Source organism: Neophocaena asiaeorientalis, unplaced genomic scaffold, assembly GCF_003031525.2.
Source record: "Neophocaena asiaeorientalis asiaeorientalis breed wild unplaced genomic scaffold, Neophocaena_asiaeorientalis_V1.1 scaffold346, whole genome shotgun sequence".
NCBI classification, from domain to species: Eukaryota; Metazoa; Chordata; class Mammalia; order Artiodactyla; family Phocoenidae; genus Neophocaena; species Neophocaena asiaeorientalis.
In genome coordinates, this window is record NW_020175400.1 from 791,558 (window position 1) to 806,343 (window position 14,786).

Genomic DNA, 14,786 nt, shown 5'->3' on the forward strand with positions numbered 1-14,786 from the left:
AGCAAAAATGCAGCTGTGTCAGAATTTGAACTCAGTTTTGTCTGACTCCAAAGCTCATGATTTTAACTACTTCACCATATTGTTTCAGGAATTTAACCCTTGCCAGATTTTTGGAATGGAGATAACTTTCTAAATTTAGATATTACAGAAGAAATGCAAAGATTTGGTGTAAATTTTGTGTTTAAAAAAGTCCCTGAATACAGAATGAAGGGGAGAAAAAAAGACAAGGAAAAATATATGCAGAAAATGTAACAGAAAAGGGTTAATATCTTTGTAACACACAGAGTTTATACAAATTGATGAAAAAAAAATTAAGGTACCTGCATTCTGCTTACTCACCTACAATCACCCTCCCAAGCCGCTCAAGTAATCTTAAAATGTCAAAAGTCAAATCTTCAGTAACTTCCTACTGCTCCTCGGCCTGTGTCACTCTCTTTTACAATTACCACCTCTTCTAACCTCACTGCTCTCCTCTCAGTTCTCCAAACAAGTGATTTTCAACCTCAAGGCCTTTGCATGTGCCTCTTTCTTTGCCTGGAATGCTCTTCCCAATTTCTCCTGGCCCCTCCTCCTCCCTGCAAGTCTTGGCCTAATAACCACATCTCAGGGAGGCCTTTTCTGACCAGCCCAGTCAAGGAAGACCCCCTCCCTGTTTCCTCTTATTGTTTCCATCAGAGAACTTACCACAAATTGTGGTTTTAAGATATTTTATTCCTTTGCTTTCTTGCGTTTTGCTCGTGTCTTTCACTAGGTGTAAGTTCCATGTCACCAGGGACCATGTCTGTCGAATTCCCCTTTTTATCCCTGGTACCCAGCAGAGGGCCTGGCACTTCAGAGGTCTCAACAAATACTTGCCGAAGGAATGAAGTTCATTTAAAAAAGATCCCGAAGGCACATACCACCCACTATCTCTAGAGAAGGGAGTGATACTGGAGCTGAAAATGAGGAGTGAGGGGAAACCTGGGCTTTTTACTCCATACAAACTTTTTTTTTTTAAACTAAAGAGTACATTCCTTTATGATTAAAAAAATAATTTAAAAGGCAAGAAAAAAATTTTTTATTAAAAGTTCCTAGTAACCCAGTAACAAATGAAAACAATGAACTATTATTTGTCCCTTGACGTATCAAAACTTTTTTTTAAGAGGCTACTCAGCCCTGTTCAGTGTGTGGTAAAATCAATGCTCACAGGCACAGCTGGGGTGGTTGCAGTTGTTACAACCCCTTGGGAAAGATACTGGCAGCAACCACACGAGGATCCGTGCCATGTGATTCAGTCATCCCACATCTGGGAAAGCTCCTGAGGAAGTGCTCGGAGAGGAGGGAGAAGTCCTGTGCAAAAAGCTATTCATTTCAGCGTTGTGTATAGTAGCCAAATAATGGAATTATATATTATATTGTTATATTTATTATAATATAATTAATTTTAATTATATTGTATATTATAATAGCTGTAATTTTGGGATGATAAGATGATGGGTAATTTTGTCATTCTCAATCATGTTACATACAGCTGTTATTATTTTAGAGAGTTTCATTTTAGACAGCTTTTATAGTTTTTTTCTTTTTTTTAATGTCTTAACAGGGACTTCCCTGGTGGTCCAGTGGCTAAGACTCCACACTCCCAATGCAGGGGGCCCAGTTTGATCCCTGGTCCGGGAACTAGATCCCACATGCCTCAACTAAGACTTTGCATGCTAATTCGCATGCCGCAACTAAAAGATCCCACATGCTGCAACTAAAGAAAAAGATCCCGCGTGCTGCAACTAAATAAATAAATAGATAGATAGATAAACAAATAAGTCTTAACAGAAGAAACCAACCCCTGAACTGAATCCAATATATTGAAGATGAATGGGGTGGTGAGCTCTCCCCGTTTTACTCTCTTAGCTCATTAGATGCTCCCATCCATTCCTTCGGGGTAGGTGTGGCAGGTTCTATACTTGTTTTCCAACAGAAGAGGCAAGGTGCAGCGGCTGGCCCAGCGCCGCACAGGATGGTGGCCTGTCTACAGCTGGAGCTCAGATACCTCCAACGGGGCTCTTTCTCAACCTCAGCCTCCTAAGAGGCCTTGAGAAAGATGGCCTCTGACGCTGTCTTGTTGCCCAGGGCAACGGGATGTAGGAGGTTGAGCAGCCCCTCAGTGTGTCTCAGCCGGGCCCACAGGGGAGCCACTGCATCACGCCCTGCCCCAGGGAGGGGACAGGGACACTCACAGAGATCCACTGCTTCCTGGAACCGGCCCACTCCTCGGCGCCCGTCGTTCAGAAACAGCTTCACTCCCAGCAGCTCAGCCACCACCGGGCAGCCCTCCCAGGCCACTCCCATCAAGAAGGCCACTGACCACAGGATGTAGGAGCAGATGAGCCTAGGCATGAGGCAAGAGGAGTGGCTGGGACTGGGGTTGGTCTGGGATCTGTGGGTGTCCACCCACCATCACCCACCGACCAGGACCACCACCTCCACAGGCTGCGTGGGTGGCTGGAACTGTACCTGGAAGCTGAGCCCCTGGACGTCCATCACGTCTCCCAGCCAGGAGAGGGCAGCCTTGATGAAGGCCAGCACAGCCAGGAAAGCAATCAGGTTGGCTGCGACGTTGGTCACGACCCTCACGGACATGGCAGCCCCACTGCTAGCTGCTTCTAAGAGGTTTTGAGCATCTCTGTTGATGGGATCAAGAGTCATCATTATTGGCCTATCTCCACAAACAGCAGGGCTCCCCACCCTACAGCTCAAAGAGGAACCTTGGACAGAGCATTTCAGAGCCAGTGGTCCTTGTTTTCCCTCTGAGGCCAGAGAGAGAAAGAGGCTGGCCCAAGCACTAGGATAAGACCCAGACTCCTAGCACAGATGCTGTCCGAGACAGAAACCACTAGCCACGTGTGACTTTTGAGCACTTGAAAGGAGGCTGATCTGAATTGAAATGTGTTGCAAATATACACACCAGATTTCAGAGACTGAGTCAAAAAGAAAGAATATGAAATACCTTATTAATAATTTTTATATTGATTACTTGTTAAAATGACAATACTTAGGATATATTTAGTTAAATAAAACATTTTATTAAAATCACCTGCTTCGTTTTTACTTTTTAAAAGATGACTACTAGAAGATTTTAATTATAGATGTGACTCATATTTCTCTAGGGCAGTTCTGCTCTAGACCCTCAGGAAGTTGTGCAGTTGGGGATGCCCGTTGTATCCACAAGTACATTTGTCAAAAGTCGTGTCTTTCAACATTTTTTAAGAATTCAATGTTACACAAAGGTTGCTAAGACTATGATAAAGAGATGTTAGGAGGTGAGAGAAATCAAGGACAGTGCTCAACACGTCAATGTGATTGACACTGGGGATCAGACCTCAAGGCATGTAGAGAAAGTGGTGTGGAACCTTTTAACGACGCTCCTCAACACACACACACACACACACACACACACACACACACACACACACACACCAGGCACATCCCCAAGAACCAGGTCACTTGCCCATGCCTTGACTAGTCCATGTTTCCTGCTGGTCAGAGACTGGAAAATAAGAAGCAAGAACTGGAGTCTATATCTTCACAAGTGAAGCTGCGACCAGGGCAGTGAGATAGAGAGGAAGTGGGCTGCGTTTGGTGAAAGACAGAGATGGGCAGAGAAAATAGGACCTGCTGCCGCCCCCACCTCTGCTCCTGTCTCTGCCCCTCCCCCCCCACTCCCCTCTCTGCAGACCCTCCTGCTGTGCTCACCTGTAGGTCAGTTTCACTCCTTCCTCACCCCTGAACTTGGACTCCTCCACCTCTGAGTAGAGGGCTAAGGCACAAGGGGCAGCCTTCACAGAGGCAGCAATTAAGGAGGCAGCATCGATCTGCAAGAGTGAGAATGAGGGTTATAAAGAGATGCCAGGAAATATGGAGGTCAAGAAGTGTGGCCCAGGGCAGCAGGGGGACATGGTACTCTACCCTGCTGGTATATCACCATCATCGGTACTGCTGTCACTGTCACTGATAATAGTAATACATTTTATGTGTAGAGGGTTACAGGCTGTATGCCCAGAACCTTCTATTCCCACACTTCCCCCAGGACTTCAGGAAGTTAGGCAGGGCAAGTACTGTTATCTCACTTGACAGACAAGGAAACTGAGGCCCCAAGGGTTAAATATGACTTGCCCAAAATAAAGGAAGGGAAGGAATTAGACCCGTTGTGTCTTTCGGCTCCAAGTTCAAGGTTCTTCCTCCCTTTCTAGGCTGTCTCTCTTTGACCACTGATCTGAGGGCTGGTTCATCATTGGCTGAGGGGTTTGTGATGGTTTCAGACAAAGCTCACAGAACCTGAGAGTTGGAATGGATCCAAGATGTGACCTAACTTGACCTCATAGTAAAGGAAAGCCTTCCCTCTAGAGGATCCTTCCTGTCACTTACTGTGGCAGGGAACTCACCACCTCAAGGCAGCCCATCACCTCTACTCCTGTGGTCAGAGAGCTGTTTCTAAGGAAATCTGCCCCTACAACATACAACACCCACCCTTTGACCCTGGGTCGGTCTCCTGGAGCCACGCTATAGAAGCCCTCACAGCAAGACGATGGAGCTACCAGACCCCCGGGATTCTCCCTTCCGGAATTTTCATCCTCACTGTGGTCCCAAACCCTCTGCTTCCCTGTTCTCTTCACAGAGATGGAACACTTTTTCACCACTGTGTTATTTACCAAATGGGAGAATTAGAACCAACCCAAACATCTGACAATGGGGGGATGGCTATGCATTGTCAAGCTGCCATCAAAAACAATGGTTACCAAGGCTTCACAATACTGTGGAGAAATGCCTGCATACTTCCATATAGAGCATACCCACAATGATAGGGAAAAAAACAAACTCCACAACTATGCATAAAAAGAAGATCAGAAAGAAATACACTGAAATGTCAACCAGTTGTCTGTCCCTGGCTAGCGGGGCCAGAGTGATTTTCTTTTCTTTCAGCTTTTCTGTATATCTCTAAACGTCCACATGATATAATATATATTGTCTTTATAAGCAGAAAAGTAAAATAGACTTCTTCTTAAAGTTTGTAATAAATCAACTGCAGTTTTAAATTTTTAAATAAAAAAGGAACAAAAGGAGGGGAGGTAAGTTTAAGCTACATGTTCAGGCGAATAAAGCAGACGGCCAAAGAAGCCCATGGAAGTACCAGGAACTACTGATGAGGAACCAGGCCTCAGAGACCCTCTGAGGCTCTGAAAGCCTTGTAATATCCTCCTCCTTCTTCTTTTAAAGCCCCTTTGTTTCCTTTCAGCGGCAAGCAGAAACCACTTAAGATGTGTACCAGCTCCAGCACCCACCTCCCACGCGCCCCCATCACAGCCACTGGGTGTGCAGGCCTTGCTCCTCATGCAAATAGCCAGCCTCAGGCAGGTGTCCTCTCTGGACTTTCCAGGCCAAGCTTTGGGACTTTGCTGGCCTCCTCCTCAGCCGCCCAGCTCCAGCGGGCACAATACCACATCTGGAATCTTGGGATTTTCCCCTCCACCAGCCAGGACCCTCCCCTTTCCTCCAGCTTGGAGGCCACATCTGGTTTGTCAACTCGAGTCTCAGTGGGGAGCACATCTTGCACATTCATGGACACTGTCCTTTGAATGGGCCAGTCGTGGCCACTGCCTCAAATGCCCCAGGCAGTCATTTCCTTCTCATCTTGGAAAGGGCTGAGTCCTGCACTGGCAGGGCTCCCGGGGGCACTGGGTCAGCCCACACACGGCCTCTCTGCTGCCAGTTATGCCTCAGGGCCATGACATTCCCCAGCGCTGCCTCCAGACACCAGGTCAGGAATGCCTTCTGTCCCAACATGACAGGGCCCACTCCTGCCCAAGGCCCTCCTTCCTCTACCTAAAGGTGTCCTATGTGAAGAGGGATAGAGGGTAGGAGCCATCCATCTGAACTTTCAAAAAGGTCTTTACTGAGAAAAGAAATAAATCCAGACACTCCAAAGCATAAAATGGGCCAGTTTTAGAAGGCTGGACTTCTGACCCTAATATGTCAGAGAAAGAACAACCACTTTTTCAACACCATGTCAGGTGTTTTTTTGTTTTTAAGATTTTTTTTGATGTGGACCGTTTTTAAAGTCTTTATTGAATTTGTTACAATATTGCTTCTGTTTTATGTTTTGGTTTTTTGGCCGTGAGGCATGTGGGATCTTAGCTCCCAGACCAGGGATCGAACTCTCACCCCCTGCATTGGAAGGCAAAGTCGTAACAACTGGACCACCAGGGAAGTCCCTTGCCAGGTGTTTTCTGTTTATTATGGCATTTAATTCTTAGACTGCTGTGAGGTGGGCAGTAATTCCACCCATTTTACAGGTGTAGAAACTTAGCATGTGGTTGACTCTTACTTGGCCCTGCTTGGGCCTCCCAGACCCTGTCCCAGGGGCTCCCACTCTTGCACAATTGATTGAGAAACATCAGTGGCCATCCCCGCAACACATCCTGTGTTCACAGCCCAAGGCACACATCTGGATCTCTACTCACAATGATCCCGAGCCACAGGGGTGGGTAGGGAGACCAGTTTCTGGGGTTTTAGCAGAGAGAGCTCGTGCCTACCTTAGAGTTTTTGGGAAACACACTGAAAAGGGACATGTATGTGGAGGTCACAGTGAAAGGATTCAGTCAAGTAACACTTGGGACCTCAGACCAGGGAGAAGGTCTAGACCAGTGTCATCTGATACAAATATAGCACAACTGTGATTTAAGTTTTCTAGGAGCCAATTAAAAAAGTAAAAAGAAACAGATGAAATTAATTTCATTAATGTATTTAATTTAACCCAATATACCTAACATCATTTTCTACCCTTGTAATCAATGTAAAACTTATCAATAAAATATATTAATTGATTTTTCCATACTAAGTTTCACAGCAGATCTCATTTCAGACCGACCACATTTCAAGGGCTTAATAGCCACTTAATAGCTAGTGGCTGCTGTGTTGGACAGCACAGGTCTAGAAATATCCAAATTTTAGCAATAGGAGGGGTGCAGGGAAGAGCCAGCCAGAAGCTGAGCATCAAAGAGAAAGGAGGAGAGAGAAAGGGGGGATTCTCTTTGGAATTCAGGGTCTAAGGGCAGAGCCCAAGATACAGTGAGGAACTGCCTGGAAGAGGGCATGAAAGGAGAGAGATGGGAAAGGAGAGGGTGGGAAGGGCTGTGGGAGGAAGCCCGGGGGCTGCTGTAGTGGCGGCCAAGAGCCAGGCGGGGGCAGAAGAGAGCTTCTCTGTGACCAGCCTGGAGGCTGATCCAGACACGGAGGGAAGGAAGGTGGACTAGGTGCCTTTCACCAGGCCAGCTATGGTGGTAGCCTGGGGCTTCCGTACCAGAGGCTGTGGATGGAGACCCGCGACCACTAGGCTGATCCTGGTGTCCTCTGCACATTCTGTAGAGCTAAAGGGAAGTGGGTACCAGGCCCCTTCAGTGGAAAGGCCCGCCTGCCTGGGGCTGGGCCTGGACTCTGGCCTAGGACAGGGAAGGAAAGGAGGCCGAGCTGTAAGGTGATTGTGGAAAAGGGAGAGAGTTCTTCCAGTACTTTAGTCTTAAGTAATGGCAACGACGCTTATGCGATAGAAAGAATACCATTCTTTTAACTGGCTTGTGGGACCCAAAGCAAGGTTAAGACATTTAAAGGCTCTAAGTACCAAAGATAGCAGGGCAACCCCTCCCCCAATACACCACCATGAAAAAAGTTTCAGGAACAAAGTTTCAAGTTTTCATTTTTGCAATATCAAATTCCTTCCAAAATCAATTGGTGGTGAGGTATGGGGGAGGGGTGTGGCATGCATCAGCTCTGATGGGCCCTTCCTAGGCCTTGGTGAGAAAAGGTGCAAACCAGATGACCTCTAAAATTCTAGGTGGAGGGTGCTGGGTGGAGAAGACAAAGCCTCAGAGTGCAAGGGGCCTTCTTGAAAAGTCACGAGGCAGCAGCCATCCTGCCCAGACAGCTCTGTGGGTATGCGGAGCTGAGCCTCCTGGTGTGGCCCAGGTGTCCTGAGGGAAGGAGGGACTGAGGGGCAGGTTAGCTCATCCCCTTGGCCATCCTCAAACACAGAGATGAGAAAGACAGGTGGAATTTGAGAACAATACTGGTCATTCTTTCATCCCCCGACCCATTCACACACAGCATCAGGAGAGCCTGGGCCCTGGGAGAGGCAGGCTGCCCTTCTCCAAACCAGCACACAGAGGCCCACCTCACCCTAGGGGCTGTGACCGTGCATTGCACGGATGAACTTACCCAGCTCATTCCCTTACTGCTCTACATTTATGTTTCTTGGGTTGTTAGCTATTACAAATAATGTTGGAATTTTGCATCTTTTGACCACTTGTGAAAATATTTCTGTATCATAATATTCCTAACTAGATCAAAGAGGAGTATTTTTAAATTGACTGATAGGTGTTTTCCAAAAAGGTTAGAGCAAATTGCACTCGCATAAAGAGTATGTGGGGCTTCCCTGGTGGCACAGTGGTTAAGAATCTGCCTGCCAATGCAGGGGACACGGGTTCGAGGCCTGGTCCGGGAAGATCCCACATGCCGCGGAACTAAGCCCGTGCGCCACAGCTACTGAGCCTGCGCTCTAGAGCCCACAAGCCACAACTACTGATCCCGAGTGCCACAACTACTGAAGCCCGTGTACCTAGAGCCCGTGCTCTGCAACAAGAGAAGCCACTGTAATGAGAAGCCCGCGCACTGCAATGAAGAGTAGCCCCCGCTCGCCGCAACCGGAGAAAAGCCTGCGCACAGTAACAAAGACCCAACGCAGCCAAAAAAAAAAAGAGTATATGAATGCCCCTCAGCCTTGCCGTTTAGAGGCATGTAAAATTTTGCATATCCTTGAGAAGAAACATAAGTTATTATTGTTTTAATTTATCAGTGAGCTTGAATATCTGTTTATCATTTATGAACTTTTCTTTCTTGATCAATCATTAAACTTTTAAAAAACTGTGATTTTTTACCTTTCACAGGTTTTTCATTTTTATTAGTTAGCTCTGTCAACTTTTTCCTTTACACTTTCGGATTTCATGTAATGCTCAGAATTTTATAAGAAAAAGGCAAGTTGCAGAAAACTGTGAATAGAATTACCTGACCTTTAGTAAAAAAAAAAAAAAGCAAGTATATGTATATTCAGTAATATGTACTTAAATGACTTTTTACACAGAAATATCTGGAATGACATATTTTAAGTCAGTGGTTCCCAAATTGAGCGAGTATCAGAATCACCTGGAAGGCTTGTTACAATACAGGACACTGGGCCCCATCCCCAGCATTCCTGATTCAGCAGGTCTACAGAGGGGCCCAAGAATTTGTATTCCTAACAAGTTCCCAGGTGAAGGTGTCGCTGCTGGCCCACTTAGGACACTTGGAGCACTGCTGTTCTCATCTAGTAAGAGCAGTTATCCATGGGAAGTGGGAGTGAAGTGTTTTGTTTTTTTTACTTTATTCACTTCTGTAAGAAGCAAGAATTTCTTCGATATTTAAGGGGGAAAAAATAAGAACTTGAAAGACTTGCATGTGAAAACACAAACAAGTACAGTGTTTTACACAAATGTAATGCATTATTACCAGGCACTTTGTAGGGGACACATTGAAGATTCATCTCTGCTTGCCATGCACTCGTGTTGTGATTGGTTTAAGGGCCTGATTCATACCACTGGAATTTGATTTAGAAATGTACTGTGCTCAGAAAGCTACACAAGTAATCACTGAGGAGTAGAGGAAGGACTTGTGCCCAGAGAGGGTGTAAAGGAGAGGAGGTGGGAAGACGGGGTACAGGAAGAGTAGGACAAAGCTCCAGGGGTGGCCTAGGTCGGGGACTGTGTGTCTGAGTTTTGGAGTCAAGACAGGTCTGGGCTCAAATCCTGGCTTTGGGCATCTCACTTACTCTCTGAGTCTCAATTTCCTCATCCTTGAAATGTGGATATTAAAACACTTAGCGCTTTGCCTCAGTAAGCAGAATACTGGAAACCTTTGCTCCCACTGGCCACGTGAGAAGCCCAAATGGTCCAGCCCACCTGGCCTGCCTTACTCAGGTGAAGCTTCTCCTCCCACCATCACAGCAGCCCTGGTTTAGGACGTAGCCCATAAGAGAAGACCCCAGGTCGCTCTGGCCAGGAGCTGTGTGGGGCTCCCACAAAGGTGGGTTTCAGGTTCTTGGTTTTCAGCAAGCAGAAGGAGGGCTCTACATACCCCAAAGGAGGTGTAGGCGTCCAGCAGGCTGCCGGCAATGGTGGCGTAGCCTCTGGTCATGACAACGTGGATTTCAGAGAGTGTCATGTCTACCAAGTAGGGCTGGATCAGTAGAGGAGCCTCAGTCTGCAAACGGGAAAGATGTCAAACAAGCGGCGCTGGTCAGGCTAGCATGGGCACTTGGGGCGTACCCCCTCCACCTGGGAGTGAGCAGGTCACAGTGAGGGCTGGGGACCCCAGGGGAAGAGACAGCAGGGTGGGGTGAGGACCAGAGTCTGTACTTGGCTAAGCCTCTCTGAACCTCAGCATCAGCCCAGCTCTGTGGAAGGACCCCCAGCCCTTCCTTTGGGCCTGATAACGCTCCCCTGTGTCAAGTGCCTCCCACGTCCAGGCACCCAGCTAAGCCCCTCACACTCATCACTTACAACCTTCTAGGAAAGAAGTGGTCGTCTCCACGTTCCAGGAGAGCAGAAGGTCAGAGAGGTTCAAAGAATTACCTCTGTTCGTGCAAAGGACCAGAGCAGATGTAACTCCAAGTCTGAACGTTTAGTGAAGCCATGGGAGTTGCCAGAAAGAAAGGAACTGGGGCATTCGATGGTGTGTTTAGTTCAGGGCACGTGGGGAAGCCTGGAGCCATTTGTTTATTCATTCAATAAATAATTATAGTACATACTATGTTCCAGACTGTGCTATGGAATAGGGATAGAGATGGGGGAGGTGGAGGGCAGATGGACAAGGCAGGGTAAGCAGTGGATCTCAGCAGGCAGAGGCATAATCTGACTTGGGTTTTTAAAGGGTCACTCCAGGGGACTTCCCTGTCTGTCCAGTGGTTAAGACTCTGCGCTTCCAATGCAGGGGCGCAGGTTCGATCCCTAGCTGGGGAATTAAGATCTCACATGCTGGGCTTCTCTGGTGGTGCAGTGGTTAAGAATCCGCCTGCCAATGCAGGGGACACGGGTTCGAGCCCTGGTCCGGGAAGATCCCACGTGCCACGGAGCAACTAAGCCCATGTGCCACAACTACGGAGCCTGTGCTCTCGAGCCCATGAGCCACAACTACTGAACCCCCGTGCCACAACTACTGAAGCCCACATGCCTAGAGCCCGTGCTCCGCAGCAAGAGAAGCTACCACAATGAGAAGCTCATGCACCGCACCAAAGAGTAGACCCTGCTCGCTGCAACTAGAGAAAGCTGCGCACAGCAATGAAGACCCAAAGTAGCCAAAAATAAATAAATTAAAAAAAAAAAGATCCCACATGCCACACGGCCAAAAAATAAATAATTAATTAATTAAAAATAAATAAATAAATAAAGGGCTACTCCAGCCTGTGTGTGAAGGATGGGTAGGGGCAGCAATGGTGGCAGGGAGAAAAGAGAGGAGGTGATTGTCATGTCCAGGTGAGAGACAAGTGTGGCTCATAGCAAAAAAAAGAAAAAGGGCAGCAGGGCAGGTCTGGGATGTGATGTGGGGCAGAGCTGGCAGGACTTGCTGATGGACTGGATGCAGCTGGGAGCAAGGGAAGCAAAGGAAGGAAGGATGACTCCTTGATTTTTGTCTAACAACCTCATTGAAGATGTTGCCATTTACTGAGAAGGGAAACTCTTGGAGATGTGCATGTGTGTTGAGGGAGGGAATCAAGGGTTCTGCTTGTTTGGACTTGCCTAGTAAATTATCTAAGGATATCCAAGTGGAGGGTCAAGGGGGCAGTTGGATATATATCAGACTGGAGTTTAGGGGAGAGGAAGTATTTAAGCCATGGGGCTGGGGCAATCCCCTGGGGACAGACTGTGGCCAGAGAAGAGAATAGGGCCCAGGCCTGCCAACACTGAGCTTGAAATGATACCACTAATCCTTGAAGGCTCCCCGTCCCCGCAAAAGTTAGTTCGCCATTGGAGCTCTTCCGGTTATCGTGTCATATTCACTTAAGATTTGTCTTTTCTCAGCAAAAACCATTGATTACATTTGCAGCATTTTATATAAAATAAATGCTGATACTGAAATATCTTTTTCTCTTTTGCCTCATTTTGAACAACTAAGGGATTTTGGACTATTTATCTCAGAGCACACCTGTCTTAATTGGCTTAAAAAAAAAAAAACCTTTGAAATCTACACAATTGCATCATAGCAAAAAAGATGCAAATATTCTCCAAAGTTTCCTAAACTGCCCAGTGAAATATGGCATACTTTGGCAAGTATGTTTTTTTTGTGACTTACATGTTGGGCAGATAGGCCAGGATTCTGGAACAGTCACCAGAGTCTTACCCCTAGGAGGGTCTGGCCTTCTGAAAGGGACTCAGGACTGATAGTCCCTTCAGAGCCACACTTATATTGGAAAATACATTTTCAGAAAGAGGGAGGGGAAAAAAAGACAAACTGATGTTGTGGAAGGAACCCTGTCCAGGAAGAAGACGACTTGGATTCTAAGTCCTGGCTTATGTTGTGGGATCTTGGCAAGGCATTCCCAGACCCGAGCCTCAGTTTCTGCATGTATAAAAGGAGAACATTGGACTCCATCTGTAGGACTTGTGAGTCTCTAAGCTGATGAAGACAGCCTAGGCCTAGAGTGGTAGGAGGTGCCAGGGAGATACTATCCTCCTTGGCATGACCCAGGCAAGGAGTATATCCCCAAATGGAGCATCCCTAGGGCAGCAGCCTTTGGTGACCCTGGGAGAAGGTTTGATTGGCTCTTCTGCTGACTGAATCAGAGCTCTAGGGACCCAGGCCACCCACCCTCCTTGAGGGAAGGAGGCTGCAATACTGACCTGGCTCACAAAGATGTTTCAAGCCACACTCAGGGTCTTCGTGGCCATGGGGCCCATGGTGGCCTGCATCAGCCAGGAGATCTAGAAGGAAGCAGGGTGCTCTTTGTGGATTGGTATCAGCAAGCCCCAGGGACAGAGAGAGTCAGGGGTGGAAGTACCTTAAAAGTCTTCCTTCCAACTCCCAATCCAGGTAGAACTCCCTTACCAACGTTTCCCCAAAGGTCCATTCATCTTCTCCTTCCTCACCTCCATTGATGGGGGCTTATCATCCATGAAAAAAGGACTCCCTGGTCAAATATATTTGAGAATTGCTGTACACACACACCTTGGAGATGACCAATACTTACCAGTTTATTAAAGGCTCTGAGAAGTCCTGCACAAAACTTGTTTAAATTTGTTTAGCCTGGTGTCTAGCTTAGCTTCATAAAATTATTTGACCAAGGGACTTCCCTAGCGGTCCAGTGGTTAAGACTCTGCGCTTCTACTGTAGGGGGCGCGGGTTTGATACCTGGTTGGGCCACATGGCACGGCCAAAATTAAAATAAATTAAATAATTTGACCATGGGATCCCTTTACCTAGTAGCATTTATTAACTTGCTGTGAAACTAGAGTTTTGTGAAAGGCTTTGGGAAACACTGTATTAAAAAGTTCTTTCTTTTAATCAACGTGAAATCTGCTTCCATGGAATTTCTCTCCACTGCAGGTACCTCTCAGGCTGCCTTTTCCCTAACCTTCTATAAGTGTTTAGAATCCTACCCGTAACCTTCTTCACCCTGGCCTTCTCTTTTTCGGCCCTTCATCCCTACTTCCTTCAGCCATTCTATGGAATGTATGGTCTCAGGCCCTTTCAAACTGAACCCACTGATAGTTCAGTTTGTCATAGCCCCTTGGTTGAACACATTCTCCAGATTTGGGGATAACTGTCTCCCTTACGCCATGCACTGTGCACTCTTAACATACCACAGGCTGCACTTCTGGAAGCTGCCTGATGATACTGGTTTATTCTGAGCCCAATCAGCTAAAAATCTCAGAATCTCTTGTCCAATGCTGTCTGTCTCCTGCATCCTGGTTTTGTGCAGCAGATTTTATGAACATAAGCACAGGATTTGACATTTATATCAGCTAAGTCTGGCCCACGTGACCCACTGCTCTCAAGATCTTTTTGGTATAAATTATTTTTTCCCCTAACACTTCTCCCCAATGCAGCCCCAGTTCTGTAAACTTCCCTCCCCCAAAGACCCCACTGGATTTTGGTGCCATTTCTCCTTAGTAGCATGACAAGAGACTCTGTGAAAAGTTGTTTGGTTGGTAGTAGACTCTGAGAGAAGGCTGGGGAGCAGGGGATGCTGGAAGGTCCAGGCCCTCAGAGCAGGGGATTTGGGGAGGGTGTGGGCTTGGGAGCAAGGCATTCTGGGAGAGTGTGGTTCCTGTCAGCCTGTGATTCTGGGAGGGCCCGGGCTGGGACCTTGAGAACTCACCTTCAGGATCACCCACTGCATGAGGCTCACATAGTAGAGAACGGACATGGTACAGATGAAGAAAACAATGATGGGCAAAACCTGCCAGCAAAGAGCACAGACCCTGGGGTTAGAGGCAGAGAGGTGGCAGGGTACCACGCAGGGCCTCGGAGGCCCCAGACAGCCACTTCATCCAAGGGCTTGCCACTCAGAGACCCAACGGGGTCAGGGAAGAAGCTCTGAATTCAGTGCCTGAAATTGCATATGGGGCCTCTCTGGAGGCAGCTGTCCGCTCTGTTCCCCTCTAAACATTGACCATCCACCCAGGCATCCCTTGGGCTGTGGTAGAGAAGCAGGACTTGAGTCCACCACT

The 14,786-nt window shown here is 47.3% G+C and overlaps 1 protein-coding gene across 1 annotated transcript in view; it reads right to left on the reverse strand.

The window, feature by feature from the left end:
* SLC28A1 (solute carrier family 28 member 1) overlaps nucleotides 1–14,786 on the reverse strand; it is a 55,200-nt gene that overhangs the window by 3,857 nt on the left and 36,557 nt on the right. Inside the window, 6 exon segments of the mRNA XM_024766476.1 lie at nucleotides 2,214–2,365; nucleotides 2,486–2,659; nucleotides 3,730–3,848; nucleotides 10,195–10,320; nucleotides 12,957–13,037; nucleotides 14,435–14,515. Of these exon segments, the coding sequence (XP_024622244.1) occupies nucleotides 2,214–2,365; nucleotides 2,486–2,659; nucleotides 3,730–3,848; nucleotides 10,195–10,320; nucleotides 12,957–13,037; nucleotides 14,435–14,515 (733 nt within the window).